Consider the following 15430-nt stretch of genomic DNA (forward strand, 5'->3'; position numbering starts at 1 on the left):
TGAGGGGAGGAGAAACAGGTAGTATATTAATCAAGTCATAACCCCAGGCTGATCATCCCCAGATAAAGACCCCGGGCTTTTTTTTTTTTTTAACAAACCAACAGGAATAGCTTGTTCAAACAAGGTAACTCGGCTCGTTCTTTAATTCGATCTTGTAGGTTTGTTACCCCAGCTTTTTTCACTTGAATGCGGGGAAGAGAAGCCGAGGCTGTTTTGCTCATGATGATCCAGTTGCGCCGAGGCTTGTTGACTCGGGCGGAACATTTCACGGTCCGAGTATTTCGTGTCTTGAGATTGTTTCTCGTGCTTTTGATGAATTGTCCGATGGAATAAAGGGGACATTTAGAAGAGCGTGTTTAGATGATTGTTGCGCTCGGGCAATTGGTTTGGTGATTGCTAAGCTTGGTCGGATTACGTTGGATAATGCTGATTCTATCGGCCGAGTGACACCGGCCCCGGGATATATCGGCCGAGTTGGACGATGGCCTTGTTGCTCATTATCAAGACGACGAGTACAAAGTTGAGCTTGGAGTCCTGTGTATAGTATATAGATGAAGCAATACTATTACTAGTGTTATCATCTGTCTTTGTTCAGACCTGAACTCTTCAACTCAAAACCCCTAAAACCTCACTTACACGCTCACCACTAAAATGAACATCCTCCTCCTTGGCGCTTCTGGCCGCAACGGTTCTCTCATTCTCCAATCAGCTCTAAAACGCGGATACACTGTAACAGCCCTCGTTAGGGACCCATCCATCTTTACCAACACAAGTCCCAGCCTCACCTTGGTTACTGGCTCGCCCACCTCTCAACCCGACCTCGAGGTAGCACTCCAATCTCCTACTCCTCCAGACGCAGTCATCTTTGCTCTCGGCCACCGCAAGACTGGAACCTCGCCTTTTGCCTCTACAGCACCAAACTGCCCTCATGATCTTATGGAAACTTCAACCAAGGCCTTGTTGAACGCCATCAAGGATACAAACCTCACCAAGCAGCCCAAACTCATCGTCAACTCCTCTCAGGGCGTCGGAGCTTCTATGGCCTCTCTTTCTGCGCCCATGCGCTTCGTTCTCAACTACAGTAAAGCCCTTCGGACAGGTCTAGATGGCCACACCAACGTGGATGCCCTCGTGAGAGACAGTAGCCTACCTTTTGTCCTTGCTAGACCCTGCCGTCTCACTGAAGGGCCTGTTACCGCTGTTCGAGCTTGGCCTGACGATGGACGTGGTGCTCCGGGATGGTCCGCTGCCGTATCTAGGGCCAGCGTGGCAGAGTGGTTGGTTGATGCTGTTGGAGGGAGTGACTTTGATGAAAAAGCACCCGTACTCACCAACTAGGGACAGGTCTTCAAATAGCGAACACGTCCTTGTGGGAAAAGGCCCCTGGCTATAATGCATCGTCCAAATTCACCTTCATAGATCAATATATGCCTGGAATATCTTCATGATTCAAGCACCAGTGTCATCAACCCTCCGAGACAACATTCTTCATGGTCCTCTTTCAATGCCATCAAAAAATAAAACCCCCAAACCAACCCCTATTTCTTAACCCCCCTAACCACACGCCCGCCGCCGATATGTCTGTGTTCAAGCCGCAATGAATACAAAGTCCCTACTTTGACCATCTATCTTGATGCGCCACCCGCGAGACCGTACAAAAAGGTGACAGTATATAAAATGCGCCCTGAAATTCAGGTAAAACACTCGCCCCAACGCCCGCTGAAACTTTCCAGGGCCGAGCTGTGCCGTGCCCGCCCAAAGAGTAGCTGTTTGTTTACCATCGCCGTTGTGGCTCGCTCATCTACATCAAGACCCAAGCCGATACCCCCTCACAGCTCCCAGGACAAAGGAAAGTGATATCAAGATGAAGTGAAGAAACATGATAACAAAGAAGAGAAGAAAAGGTAAAGCAATGCCTACAGCATCTGCCAAAGATGCTCCAAAATCCGCTCAAAAGGCATACATACATATCCAACTAAATCAGGGGATGTACTCATTCCCAGCCTTCCCATAATATCCAACCGTCAAGATCACTGACAGCTGCCGGTACTCCTACCGGGTTTCTCTGGTACATGAATGGCATGTGAGGGTGTCTGTATGCGTCCCCTTGGAAACCATCGACAGGCCCAGGAGGAGCGACAGGGACATTATCAAGATTCATGTTGGTTGCCCTCAAGCAACGATCCAACACGATGTGAAGCCCTTGTACAACCTCGTCTGGTTGGAACTCTGGCTTCTGAACGCAGTTGAGCACCACCGAAAGGCAAACCACATCCTTGGTGTCGCGGCCACTGATGTTGCGAATCAGTAGATCCAGCGTCTTCTCCACTGTGCTAATAAGCCGTGAAGGCGACCATAGCACCAGGTTCTCCGGGTTATAGGATGGGTAGTCGTCCGATGAGTCGGGAGACATGCGCAATGCTTGCGAACCAAGCCCTGAGCTATCAGAAGCCGGACGCACTGCCGACCGGATGTAGAAGCACACGCTCAGGGCCGCTTGGATTATGTCCCTCTTGAGCACCTGATGGTACATCTCGGCGATATCCTGGAAATGGGCCAACATAGGATCCAGCTCGTCCAGGTACTTCATGATGACCATCGACGACCTAAGATATGCCCGGGAAATCTGGGCCGGCGCGTCAGGGGCGCCAATGGCAAATGGCCGGTACAGCGCGAGCAGGGGTCGCCTCACATGCATGTCGAGAATGACCCGGGACCGCCACTGCTTGCTTTTCTGCGCATCGCTCAGGATGCCTTGCCGGGGGAAGATATAATTAATGTCGTCGAGGAATCTCTCAAGCTTGGCTCCCACGTCCAATATCTCCTGGTAATCGCGGATCGTGTCAATGCGGTTCAGCATGTGTGCCACCTTCATCCGCACTCCCAAGGTCATGGCCGCGTAAACTTGCATCTGGTTGTCTGTAACCACATCTATCGGCTTCGACGGCGGCAAATCCTTCATGTCCGGGAATAGTTCTGCATCGTCCAGGTTCCGGGGTGGTCGGCATGTAAAGTCTCCATCTCGGACAAGACAAGGCAAGTTGCTGGCCAGAGAAATATGAAGGTCCATGTCCAGGATTGTGAACCACATTCGGCGGCGCATCTCGCCCAGGTACACAGGGACCCGGGGTTCAAATTCGGAAGGATCTCGATGTAGACCCATGGTCATAGCCATGCGCACGATGGATCCCAGTGATGTCCATGAGTCCTGGATCCGGGGTGTAATCATCCGCTGCGCATGCAGGAGGAGCACCTCCACCTGAAGTACCGCGAATTCAACCAACTGCTTCCCCCTTAAACTGTCCAGCCAGGTCCGTACGAGGGCGCAGGCTGTCGGGATATGTACGCCTTCCGCGCGCTCATTGCCGAGGCCCTTGGTCTTGGTCTCGAATCGGGATGCGATGGATAGGAGTGAAAGTAGTTGTGGGAGAAAGTATTCGGATTGCAACTTGCCCTCCCAGTACAGGTTGTACTGCTCCGTGAACAGGGGCAAGTGCAGGATTCGGTAGATGGTTTCGGATGTATCAACGTAAGAGTCGACGAGTCTATCGCATACCGACTTCTTTGGCAGGATGTCCGTCATGCGCTTATGAACAGGCATCATAGAGTCAACAAAGACGGTGATTGGGGAAAGCGACTTGCGATACTCGTCGAGGAGTGCTTTGTGGAACCTTCTAAAGTTCACCAGGGTGTCTCGAACCCCATTGACGTTGTGGATATTGGCCATGAAATCCTTGGCTTCGTCAAACTGGTCGCATTTAGTATCATCCGGTGCAGCAGCAGAAGGGTACCTACCAAGTTAAGCAAGACACGAGGACTGTTTTGGCCATGATACCTTGTTCTCAAAGCCCCTTCCTTGACCGTCAATCCCCGAATAGTATCAGAGGACGCCGCGATCAGTCTGCCACTAGTTTCAGAGGCGACAGGGCTTCGCGCCATAAGGTGCCTCTCTAGCCTCTCCATGCGCATCGCCAGCTCCTCCAACGAAGTCGGATTTGTAGAATCACCGTTGCGAACCGCCCCGTACACCGAGTCGTTGTTGGGAAGAGGAGTGCCCGAGGTAAACATGGCCGGGCCGCAGTTACGCTTTGCTGGTCGGGCAGGTTCTGGCATCTCGCTGTCAGAGCCATCGGAAAGGTTTGCGGAATCATGATCGACGGCATATTTGCAGGTTCGGTTCGATTTCTGGCATTGGGAGCATGGACAAAGGCGATCGCATCGCAGTTTTCTCTTTCGGCATTCGGTGCACGACTTGACTGGTCGCGGTCTCTTGACGCTGCGTTGCTGTTGCTGCTGCTGCTGTTGGTGGTGAGTAGGCGCATGGCCCTGTGAAGGTGTCTGCTGGTGCATGTGGTGATGCGGTGGAGTCTGCTGCGACAGAGGCGTATCGTAAGGAGTAGAAGCCAGAACGGATGGCGGAGGAGGCGCAGCGCCCACGTCGTGGGCATTCGAATGCGCTGTAGCCATCTCGAGAAAGACCGAGGTCAGGCGACAAAATTTGGCCAAGGTCGAGAAGGCGCGGAGATTGAGGGAGCTTGGAGGTTTAAGGAGTCGAGCTACTGGTCGGACGATTGGTCGGCCGAGAGTGTAAGTGGGATCGAGCAACAACAGCACGCCGACGAGAAGGCGATGACAGTCAACGAGCGTCGGTCGACCAGGCTGCGCGGACCAGCGTCGAGATGCTCAGCGGTGATGGAGAGATGTATGTGATCGTATACGGACGGAGATTCAGGCAGCCGACGACAGCCTCGGCTGGGGGAGGTAGGCAATGTTGAGTCGCAAGCGCGCCGAACTGGCGACGGACATGACGGATAGCGAGGGTAAAGGGACTCGAGCAGATGGCGAGAGGAGGCAAGAAGAGAAGAAACAGATCTGACCAAGGCGAAGCCGACACGAATAAGTCAGAAAGAGGCACCACACACGCAGACTCGGACAGGTTACAGGGCACGGGTTACGGGGAACGGGGACAGCTTGGACCGGGAGGCTTTGGTCCTTCCTTGGAGATGGGGCGGCTTGCCAGGGTCGTTGGACTTTACCTTGTTCGTACCCAGACACAGGTCGACGCCGTGGAGCTAGAGCGCAGGCGTGGTCCGTCGCTCTCTTTTTCTTGCTGTCTGATTCAGCCACCACAGACACGCGCACGCACGACTCGAGCGATCCGGCAGTGCAGTGCAGAGTGCGTGCACCTTTGAGCTTTGCTTTCTTTGCCAGAATGACCCAGTGGAGCCGAGCCGGTTTGGTTGGGTAGAGTTGGGCTGGGGGAGAGGAGTCGGACGGGAGAGGAGAGAAACCGATGGGGGATATTAGTTACAGGACGATTCGGAGTGGTGGTTCGTCGCGCGTCGCGCAAGCCGGACAATTGGCAATTAGCTACAGTAGTCCAGCCCAGCGACTAGCTTGTACCGTACTGTAGGACTTTTCGTGGGGTGAAAATGACCGGCCTGTGGGTGGGTGATGAGTGGGATGGACCGACGGTAGTGCCAGAGCCAATGCGGCCGTCAATCTCTTGTCAACCTATGCTATGCAATGAATCGTTGGAGCGGCTCGAGACGATGGATGGGGATGGCGATGGACCACGAGGCGCTGAATCGCAGCCCAGCCCAGCCCGGAGCTGGATGTGGTGGGGGGAGGATTGATCGGCCGATGGTGACAATCCCCAATCCCGGCTCTTGGTATTGATGCTGCAAGACGACGCCAGAAGGGTCTGGTCCCGACGGTGCTGTCGATCCTTTTGATGCAGGGGGTCGTCAAAGGTAGAGTGCGGTAGTGTACGGAGTACTCGATAATCAACTACCAGCTCGATGGGATCTATGCTCCTGGCACGAGCTTTATCTCCCGTCGTCAACTGATCGGGCATCTCAAAAGAGAGAACTGCAGTTCCCGTCGGGGAATCGATGGGATGTGCTAGCGTCGGAGCGAGTTATGCGGTTGCGAATAAGGTACGTACCCAGGACTTGGATTGGATCCTTCCAATGCCACGGAAGGCAGGTACCAAGAACAGGGTGCGTGCCTGCCTGCCTACCGACGACCAACCTGCTGCTGGGGAAGGGGCTGAGGGGCATCCGCACCGTGACCGCCGTCGGAGCCGGGTCTGGGCCTAGGCCCTGGAATGACGGGTCTCGACCGTCCCTTCCCTGGAAGCTTTGCAGCTCGGCCCATCGCCTCCCAAGGATGGACAAAGGCGCATGAATCGCACGTGATTGCTCCGAAACCCTGGGCCTCTCTGATCAACAGCATCACAGGTACAGTACCGTGCTGTACCTGCAATCCCATTAAACTTCACGTTTTGATCCGTCCCCCCTTCATGATTCAATCAACCACGAGGCAACTCATGCTAATCCGTCCCATCCCGCCATGATCGCCAGCCTCGATCGTTCGCCTCCACTGACTGCGTATCTATCCGCCACCCGTGACACACTAGAGCTATCGTCCAGACAGCTCTCGAGGCATCAAGCGCTGGTCCACGGCATGGCACGTGCTGACCCAGGAACCCCCATCCACCTCAGACATCGACTCTCCGAACCGAGAGAGGCGGGGGGACCAAGAGAGAGAGGATAGGCACAGACCGCGAAACGGAGACGGGAGAAACGGCCAAGGGAAACACTGTCTGTGACACCAATAAGCCATTCGTACTCGGCAGACAGTACACAGTACAGCTTGGCCCGTCACCAGGTTCACCGCAGCCGCAGGAATCCTCTCGGCCGACCCATCTCCAGCTTATCCCCAGTCCCTCCGCTTCCTGTCTGTAACCCCCCCTTCGCCGTCATGTGCAGAGCCGTGCTCCAGGCAGGCATTTCCATCCAATCCCCGGTCACCGGCGGCAGGACACTTCTGCTGCGCTCTGCAGACATACAAATTGTGGCCTTGCAGTTCGCCCATCCATCCCGAGGCCAGACCAAGCCCAAAACAAGCCTTTGGTCGCCGGAGTCTGTGTCTGCAGACGCCAAGACTGGACTCGGAGCATGGCAATGCCCCCCTCCTGATCCCTTTTCGGCTCGTTTGGATCTCCTTGAGCTGGTTGTGGCGCCGCCCGAGGAAAGCCTTTTCAAGCCAAGGACCGTCTGGCTAGCCAATGTGCCCAACTCGTGGGACGGCAGCCCAGCAACTTGTCATTGCCCGCCTCCCTCCCGCGGACGCCTCGTGTCATGTCTTGCTTGCATGCATTGCCGAATGCCCTCCTTCATCACGGTCACTCATTGCATTGTCGGACGAATTGGTCCTCAGAGGCTAGAACCTCTCCACTCGGGTTCGCCCCCGGCGGACGACCCCAGACGGCGAGGCTCGACAACCCCATGGATACCTTGTATCATGTGTTCCGCACAATGTTGCATGCGCCATATGCGCTTACCTACCGTGGGCTCGCGGGATTCTGCTGATTTGATTTGATTCCAGTCGGCCGATGGCTCGGGCTCAGGCTTGGGCGCGTGCTCCCTGCACCATCCATCTCTTGTTGAGCAATTAGCGTCGGTTCCCTCGGCTCCGAAAGAAATCTTGTCGACACGATGGATCAGTAAAGAACCCACGTCCAGTCAACATTCCCTCCGCGCGGGCGCCGATGCTGACCGTCGCCGCAGATGGCTGTGGTTATTATGCTGACCAGCATATCCCGGGACATGCTCCTATTATTCCTCGTCTCTGGTGTCAATGGCTTCATTAGCCACGTCCCTAGTTGGTCCTAGGACCAGTTGGCTTGACCAGTTGGCTTGTTACCAGTCGTCTTTTATTACTGTACTCCATGGCCCCGCGCGGCACGCTCATGGTGATGCAAAGGCAGAGACTCGACGAGCACCAAACTTGCCGATATACCCTGGTCTCACACGCAGCTTCTCAATCTGGCATAGCGGGAATGCTTGTTTCAACAGACCCGGAGCAGAAATTCGCCTGGATTTTCGGAATAACCTCCTGAGCGAGCTCCTCCTGTCTTGGACCGGGGTCAATGGCACACCAACCGCAATCCAAGGTCAAGGCAGGGCTGAGCATTTTCATCCGACTATTCTTGATTGCGCTTAGCACTCTTTTTCATCATGCCACACTCCCGGCATGCTATTGGCTGCCGTGTCTTGGGTTTAATTGTCTTCTACCGCCCATTCTAGAAACCTTCATCTCCCGGATGCGCGCTTACTCGCTGCTAAGATACTCATTTTGATGAATTGCCGTTGCTGTTTTATTACGTGGAAAGAGCTTCTAGATGATCTGGGGAGTCTTGGCTTCCACGGAGGGTCTCCTAGCGGAAATAACATTGTAGCAGCTCAAGATCTTGTCGAGATTGAGTGAGATATGACCATCTCCGGTTGGCCGTTGCACCATGGCCTTCCTGGTCTGGATTCCTTGTTGGGCAGTTCGATCATGGGCAAAAGTCGATGCTCAATTCGGACGAACGGTTGTCGTCTCCGTTCAGTGTTTCACTAGACACCTATTGCATGGGTTCATATACCCTCACCGGCCACCTTTTACAACCACTGTCGATCGCCATCGACGCCTGTTGAACAATACCGTCTAATATGTAACAGCCACGGTAAACGCCTCAAACCTGCACCTGCACCTGTACCGCAGAGTAGCTGGCCTCACCGGTCGTCCTCGGGCCAAGCCCCTGGAACCCCGTCGCCGTTCGGACCACGCTCCGCCTCCGACCCAGGCCGCTCCGGCCTGTCATCTTCACCTTCATTCCCCTGATGTCCAGTACCAGCCTCATCAACCTCACCAGTCGGGCCGGCTGTCACGCCAAGCATCTGCATCAGTCGGTTGAGAAGTCCCGCCTGGTTGCCCGCACGTGCGTGCTCCTCCAGATCCCGCTGTAGCTCCTCGTCGTCAAGCAGGGCGGCAAGTTCCATATCGTCGCCGCCCTCGGCGCCGGTGTCAACTCCAGCCGCGTGACGCGCAAACATGTTACGCATACGCGCTTCGATCTCGCTGGGCGGAGCTTCTGTCTGCCGCTGCCTCTCTCGCCAGGGCAGTTGTGTCCCTTCGCTAGTGAATATGTTGTCCGCCTCTGCAGGTGGGAGGGGGTCGAATTCGTAGTTGGGCTGGGCATCAAGCAATTCTCGAGGTGCCAGCGCCATGAGGGATGTCTGGCCTTCGAGGAAGGCAAGCCGTGTGGCGCCCTGGTCTGCCGGAGAGTCATCCTTGGGCAGTACACTCGTGTCTACCTTTTCTAGGGTGTTGGCTACCCTTTCCAGTACTGGAATGGCTTGAGCGTTGTTCCAGAGATCCTTTGCCTGGTGGATGTAGAGTTTCACCCAGAACGACCTGTCATTGGAGTCGGCGTTAATACCCCAGATGGATGGCGGTGTATCGAGGTTCAGTTCCTGGAATAGCGCGCAGTACAGCCAAGGAACTCGCCTCATGCCCTTTTCGAGCTCTTCGGCAGCGCGGGTCGTATCGCCGAGCTGCAGGTGAGCCAGCACCAGGGTTTGCCTTAGGTATATTGTGTCTCGGTTCTCGCTCGTCTTTTCTACCTCGTTGAGAAAGTCAATCAGCCATTGAGCCTCGTGGGCTCGAATTGCAAGAACGTGGATAAAGTGCCGCATGGCATAGGGGTCCTTGGGATCCAGCGTGTAAAGAAGCTTGGCCCACTCAAAAGCTGTTCGGTAGGTTCCCTTGCGAATGAGACTCTTGAGGTAGTGATATCCTGCCAGCCAGAACTGTCTGTTCTCTGGTCGGCGGAAATCGAGACGTGCCTTGCCCTGCTCAATGTTCTGACGGAAGGCCGAGGTGGTCACGCGACCAAAGGTGAAGAGGGCTCGCTCGCACAGTTCAGCAGCGAGGGCCATGTTCTGATCCTGCTTGGCGACGCTGCTGACCTGCAGGAGAGTTGATACATGGTATGCTAAGATGGGTGTTAGCTGTCATGCTATACATGTTAATGTCCAGTCCAATCTGGTATAACTTACGGACTTCTTTGAGTAGATGAACCATGCGCATAGGATCACCAATGTGCACACAGGCGAAAAAGAAGGCCTGCACAGCATCATAGTTCTTGTCGTGGAAATACGCATACTCGGTCCACGACCCGTCGGGCGCCTTTCCCACCTCCTTCATCGTCAAACCTCCAGCGCTCTGCTTCGGCCAGTGCTCCCGTCCCTGGATAAACACATTGCGGCGCAGCGACACCTCTGGAAGCTTTGGTGCACCTGGTGGCGAACGGAGAAACGTCTCGAGGTCGACTTCGCGCTGCATTTGACCTCGTCGGTTTCGGTTGTTGCGTTCTTGCTCTTCTTCTGCTTCGGCGGATTCTATGACCTCGCGGCCAAAGAGGTTGCGCATCTCGTTGACGGCACGGAGATGATATGGGTTTATGGTTAGTAGCTCGTTGATTCGACGGGTTGATTGAGCTGAAGCTGCTGCCGAGGTGTTTTGTGCGTTGGTGGTGATGTTGAGTTCCTTGATGGCCTTGTCGATTTCATCCTCTTCTTCCTCAACGTCCGGTGCTGCAGCAGAAGCCTTCTTCTTCTTCTTCTTTTTCTTCTTCTTACTCTTCCCTGACGTAGCCGGCTGCTGCTCCAGACTCACTTTCTCCTTAACCTGCTGTTCCTCCTCTTGCTCCTCATCCTCATCCTGCGCATCATCATCATCGCCACCTAGAGCCGCAAAGAGGCTCACCCGAGGCTTAGGAGCTGCAATAGGCGCGACCTCCTCCTCGCTCTCATCTGATTCCTTCTCTGCGAGTCGCTGCGCCTCCTCCAGCTCTCTTTGCTTCTGGAGCTTCCGAAGCTGTCGGCTCGACATGTCTGAGGCGGGGTGTCGAGCTGTTGCCCGACTTCAGGGCCTGATTGATATGTCGATAGAGGTGGACGGCAAAGATTTCCCCGTGATTAAAGTTTGAAATATACTTGATCTCGAAGTAACAGGCAGACACGATCTGCTTATATACTCAACTTCGTCCTTTGTTTGAATGAATGGATGTGTCACGCCGTTGGGCTGATGACGTTTGGCGGGGCAGTGAGAGCAACGTTTTGTGAAGACCCCTCGACCCTCTTTTGAGATGCTCAACAACCAATAGATAGGCCAGGATAAGAATTACAAGGGCTAAAAAGTTGTGCATACACCCTGATGAGGCTTGTGAATATCAGCCTTGAACTGCCAGCCTTCGTCGAGAAGCTTCTGTCGGTCACTCAGATGCAACCTCCAAATCTTGTCTTCAACCGCAGTCAACCGCAACTTTCTGCATTGTCACTTCAATGTGCATCACTGTAACTCAGAAGGTCTAGTGTCAGCATCATATCACGAAAGTTAACGAGTGAGCTTGAAATCATATATTAAGCAGGGAGCATCAGCTCGAGCCCTGTTTGCATCAAGCCCCATTTCCTAGTTTTTGCATCATGGGTTATCGTGCTCCTCGTCAACTAGGTTCTTCATCTTCGTAACCACCCACCCCGGGCCATGCCAGGCCATTCCTTGTTTTCCATTGTTGTTTCATGAATTCAAAAAGGGTCAAAGCAAATCCCCTTGCAGCCTGCAATGCAAACCACCCGCAGTCCCGCCCGCTTCCAATACAATCCTAACTCCAGGCCAAGTGGCCTTGTTTCTGTGGCGGTCGAGCTCTGGCTCGTGATCCCGTCCAAGCCAGTCTGCCTTTGGGCAGTAGAAATGCAATCGTTCCAAAAGCCAGAGCCGTGTGTTGATACATCATACAAGGCAATTAGGAATCTTGTGATACCAAGATCGCGTCTTGGTTTGTTGTAGTTGTCCGAGAAAATGACTGCCCGCCCTCTTCGTAGACGTCAGGTCTGGTGTAAAGCCCATCTTTGATTCATAACCCATCGGCCAATTGTACGCCTTCCGTTTATTGGGCGGCAGGTGTCGTCTGGTACTGAGGTCGGTTTCCTCCTCGACCGCCTCGTCCATAACCGCGACCACCCCGGCCACGTCCACGGCCTCGGCCCCGGTAGTTGCGGTAACCACCGTCAACACTACCTTGGCCAAAGGTCTCCATGTTCTTTCGCTGCTCCTCGCCCCGCCATTCGCGACCACCAGGCTTCTGGCCACCATTCTCGGCTCGCTCTCTGGACTCGCTGGAGATGTTGTCGAAGAAAGACCTCGACTTGTTGTAGGCAACAGGAACATCATCGGTCGTCGTAGGCTCGGGGCCCTCGATGATAGGTCCTTCGGGCGTCTCTGTCAGAGGGGAGCCAGCAATGGCCTCCTTAACAACCTCCTGCTTGTTGAACTTGGCATTGGACTGAGCAAAGTCAAAATCAGAATCAGGCACCTCGACCTTGGCAGTGGCAGGTCGGCCACCACGACCACGCCCCCGACTGGCGGGTCCACCTCGCGAAACAGCGTTAACTCTCATCTCGTTGACCTTCTTGGTCAGGTTGTCCATAGCATTTCCGCCACCGTTACCCAGCTGAGCCATGGCAACTGCCACCGCAGCTCGGGCGGCATTGGTTGCGTCCTGTACATTACCAGGCGCGGCAGTCACGGGAGCCTTGTTAGCGGCGTCTCCTCCGACACCAGGAAGCGAGAATGGCTTGGCAGTAGATCCAGTCAAGGGAATAACGGGAGTGATCCGGTGGTTCTTGGGTCCAGTGGGAGCAGAAAGCTTAGCATCCTCGGGCTTGGTTTGTCCATTGGCGGCAAGACCGGCAGCCGCCTGCTTGACCTCCTCAACCGAGGGCTTCGAGTCGACGGGAGGAGTAGGAGCATGGGCAGGTTGACGAACACCTTGAGCCAGAGACTTCGGCTCAGTAGGGGGCGCAGCTTGTCCACTTGGCGTGGCCGCCTTGGCCCTGTCGGCACCAGGACCGATAGGAGCCGGCTTCGAGTCCTGTGAAGGGCCAGAGCTGGGGGTAGTACGTTGGTTCTGAGGGCCCTCGGGGGCGCCAGGGGCACCAGGACCACCGGGGCCAGGAGGGAAGGGGTAGTTCCAAGGTCCAGGGCCTCCAGGGCCGTTGGGACCACCAGGTGGGAAGCCTTGACCGGGAGGGAACCAGCCGGGAGGGGGAGGGTACGGCATGTTGCCAAAGTTGGGGCCAGGTCCGGGTCCAGGTCCTGGGGCACCGCCACGGCCCCAGTTGCCAGGTGGTGGACCACCATAGAAGTTGTTGGGTGGGTAAGGGCCTTGGCCGAAGGCGCCGGCAGGAGGAGCGTTCTGGTTGGGACCCTGAGCACCAGGGCGAGCTCGAGCCTTTGATTCAGTTAGCAGTTGCATCTCAATCTGCTTTGGCAAAAGAAATTGGTTTGAATCTCCCAGATCAGAAGGAAGGCAACGGAAATCTCGACATTGTTTTTTGCGCTTTCCGACATGTAATGTTTTACATCCGAAATATTTCATCATATGGGAGGGGATACAGAAAGTATTGAAAAGGTGACTTACTCCAACGATAGCAGGGTCATCGGGGACAGCTGGAGGCTTGTTCTCCTTGATGCTGGGGTGCTCCTCGATCCTCAAGTCCTTGACATCGCTTCCACGGAAGACAATGTACTCGTAAACTTGGTCCGAGGGAGCAATCTCCTCCTCGGGTCGACCTTTGCGGCCTTCCGTTCCGAATGATCTCACATTCTCGAGAGATACTGTGGATTCGTCCGAGTTGATCTCGTGGAGGGTGCCAACATAGCTATGCTGGAGTCAGCGACGGTCGCGGGTGCGGATGAATCGCGTGCGGAAACATACCGAATATCGCTCTTTGAGATGAGGGAGATGCGAGACCTGTGGCTGCATAAGCGGGCGAAGACAGGCGTCAACGACCACGTTTACCATACCCGAGAAATTCAGACATGGCCGAATCGAAAAGCCACGTTCAGCACGTGGTGAGCTGGTGTGAAAAGACGCTCGAAATGCAAAAGACAGAAATGAAAGTTGCAGCGAGATGTAGCAAGAGGTAGAGGGAGGGGAGAAGAGTAGGAGGGAGGGTGTCGCGTGTCGAAGAGGTGGAGGTTGGGGGAGGTTGGTTGTGTGGAGGTAGAGTTTTGTGATTGAGGAATGAAAAGAGAGGCTGGAGGTTCTTGAGCAGCAAGCCCTGCTAGTAGCAGTGCGGGGCTAAAGTATGGATATACCTCGGTAATTTCCCGGGTGCTGCTCTCGAGCTCAGATTGAAGGCTGGTTGCGAATAGGGTAGAATGTCTCAAAGAAAGCCACCAGAGATGAAAAGAGAAAATTTGTACAGGGGACTGAGAAGAGTTTCACAAAATGTTGATTTTCGCCCTGAGAATTTATGTAAGCTTTGATGGAAGCGAGAGGCCGGAGTACGTTTATAGGTGAAGTGATCTTATATCACTGACAGTCAAGGACTTGAACGAACTCATTTCATGAATACCGGACCAATAGACTTGCTCTTCCACGGCTTGCCATTCGAAGAGCAGCAACTCACTGACTGGTTGAATCTTCCCTGGCACTGACGACATTGTCCGTATCATGTCTTTATCACAAACAATTTCAAGTGGCCATGCTATCTGCAGCTGGCTGAATAAATGCCAACTGTCGAAAGTTGTATGTACTGTAAAAGCGACGGTCTACATCTAGAATCATGAAAGCATTCCCAAACCCCTGTAACGAAACGAACGAAAGGACGCGTAGACCTCTTGTGCACTGAGGAACAAACCCGTGCAAGCCGAACCTGAAAGTGACTGCCTAAAACTCCATTACGTAGCCGAAATCCCATCTCATCGGAACTTGCTGAAAATGACTGCGATGATAAGAATCACCAGGACTGTAATAATGGCAATCGTAATCACCCGATTTGTAGCCATCCTGTAGATCCACGGTCAGTACTTGGCCATGGGCGTCAACTCCTGAAAGGGCCACTTTACCTACGCGCCATTCCCCTTAGCGTCTTGATACTCCTGTCCACGTAACCCTCACTCTCGAGTAGTCGGCCGTGTGTGTTCTCGATAACCTCTCGTTGTCTGCCGAGATTGGCCAGAGTGTCTGCGCCGATTGCCTCCGTCTCGTTGGCAAGGGCCTGGCTGGCCTTCAAGCGCTGGGTGCTGCGATCAAGTCGGTCCGTACCAGAGAGCAGCTGCTGGCGCTGCTCCATATGAATATCGGATGATCCAGCGGGGTCGTCTGTGTATCGCGATCCGAAAAGAGCTGAACGGTCGGAAGAGAGGGTTGTCAACTTGCGACGGGCGCCATCTGTGTCGGACTCGTAATTTCGGAGGCGTTGATTGACCTTGGTGCGAGAGCTGGTGGGAATGTTTTGCTTCTCCAGGCGCATTGCCGCAAGCTTGATAGCCACGAGTGTTAGTATTCAATGAAAGAGTACAGACAGGCGCGCATTGTAAAGTACCTGTTCATCGAGCTCCTCAAGGGCTCGCTCAGCCTGGCTGATGGCGGCCTTTCGAGGCTCACCCGCCAACTCGGGAATCTGGTCCAACTTTTGCGTCAGATCAGCCTGGATGAGCTTGAACTCGGCCTCGTAAGAGCTAAAGAGCTCAGAGCCAGCGTCGGTATCGAGAGGGTTCGCCATCGTGGAGGGAGGCTGGGTAAATA

The 15430-nt window shown here is 54.4% G+C and overlaps 4 protein-coding genes across 4 annotated transcripts; 1 reads left to right on the forward strand and 3 right to left on the reverse strand.

Annotated features, from left to right (window-relative positions):
- Positions 1-651: 651 nt before the first annotated feature.
- NECHADRAFT_93312 (uncharacterized protein) lies at positions 652-1338 on the forward strand (the record flags this gene model as incomplete). Its single annotated transcript, XM_003047938.1, has 1 exon — positions 652-1338. The coding sequence occupies one exon, from the start codon at positions 652-654 to the stop codon at positions 1336-1338; it is 687 nt and encodes a 228-aa protein (XP_003047984.1).
- Positions 1339-1993: 655 nt separating this feature from the next.
- On the reverse strand, positions 1994-4350 carry NECHADRAFT_39963 (uncharacterized protein; the record flags this gene model as incomplete). Its single annotated transcript, XM_003048124.1, has 2 exons — positions 1994-3748; positions 3796-4350. The coding sequence occupies 2 exons, from the start codon at positions 4348-4350 to the stop codon at positions 1994-1996; spliced, it is 2310 nt and encodes a 769-aa protein (XP_003048170.1).
- Positions 4351-8564: 4214 nt separating this feature from the next.
- On the reverse strand, positions 8565-10725 carry NECHADRAFT_93314 (uncharacterized protein; the record flags this gene model as incomplete). The annotated part of the gene is made up of 2 exons (XM_003048125.1): positions 8565-9826; positions 9891-10725. The coding sequence occupies 2 exons, from the start codon at positions 10723-10725 to the stop codon at positions 8565-8567; spliced, it is 2097 nt and encodes a 698-aa protein (XP_003048171.1).
- Positions 10726-11782: 1057 nt separating this feature from the next.
- Positions 11783-15407, reverse strand: NECHADRAFT_93315 (uncharacterized protein; the record flags this gene model as incomplete). The annotated part of the gene is made up of 5 exons (XM_003048126.1): positions 11783-13126; positions 13316-13556; positions 13613-13654; positions 14749-15164; positions 15228-15407. The coding sequence occupies 5 exons, from the start codon at positions 15405-15407 to the stop codon at positions 11783-11785; spliced, it is 2223 nt and encodes a 740-aa protein (XP_003048172.1).
- Positions 15408-15430: the final 23 nt, after the last annotated feature.

The sequence above is a fragment of the Fusarium vanettenii genome (assembly GCF_000151355.1).
Source record: "Fusarium vanettenii 77-13-4 chromosome 5 genomic scaffold NECHAsca_12_chr5_2_0, whole genome shotgun sequence".
Lineage (NCBI taxonomy): Eukaryota > Fungi > Ascomycota > Sordariomycetes > Hypocreales > Nectriaceae > Fusarium > Fusarium vanettenii.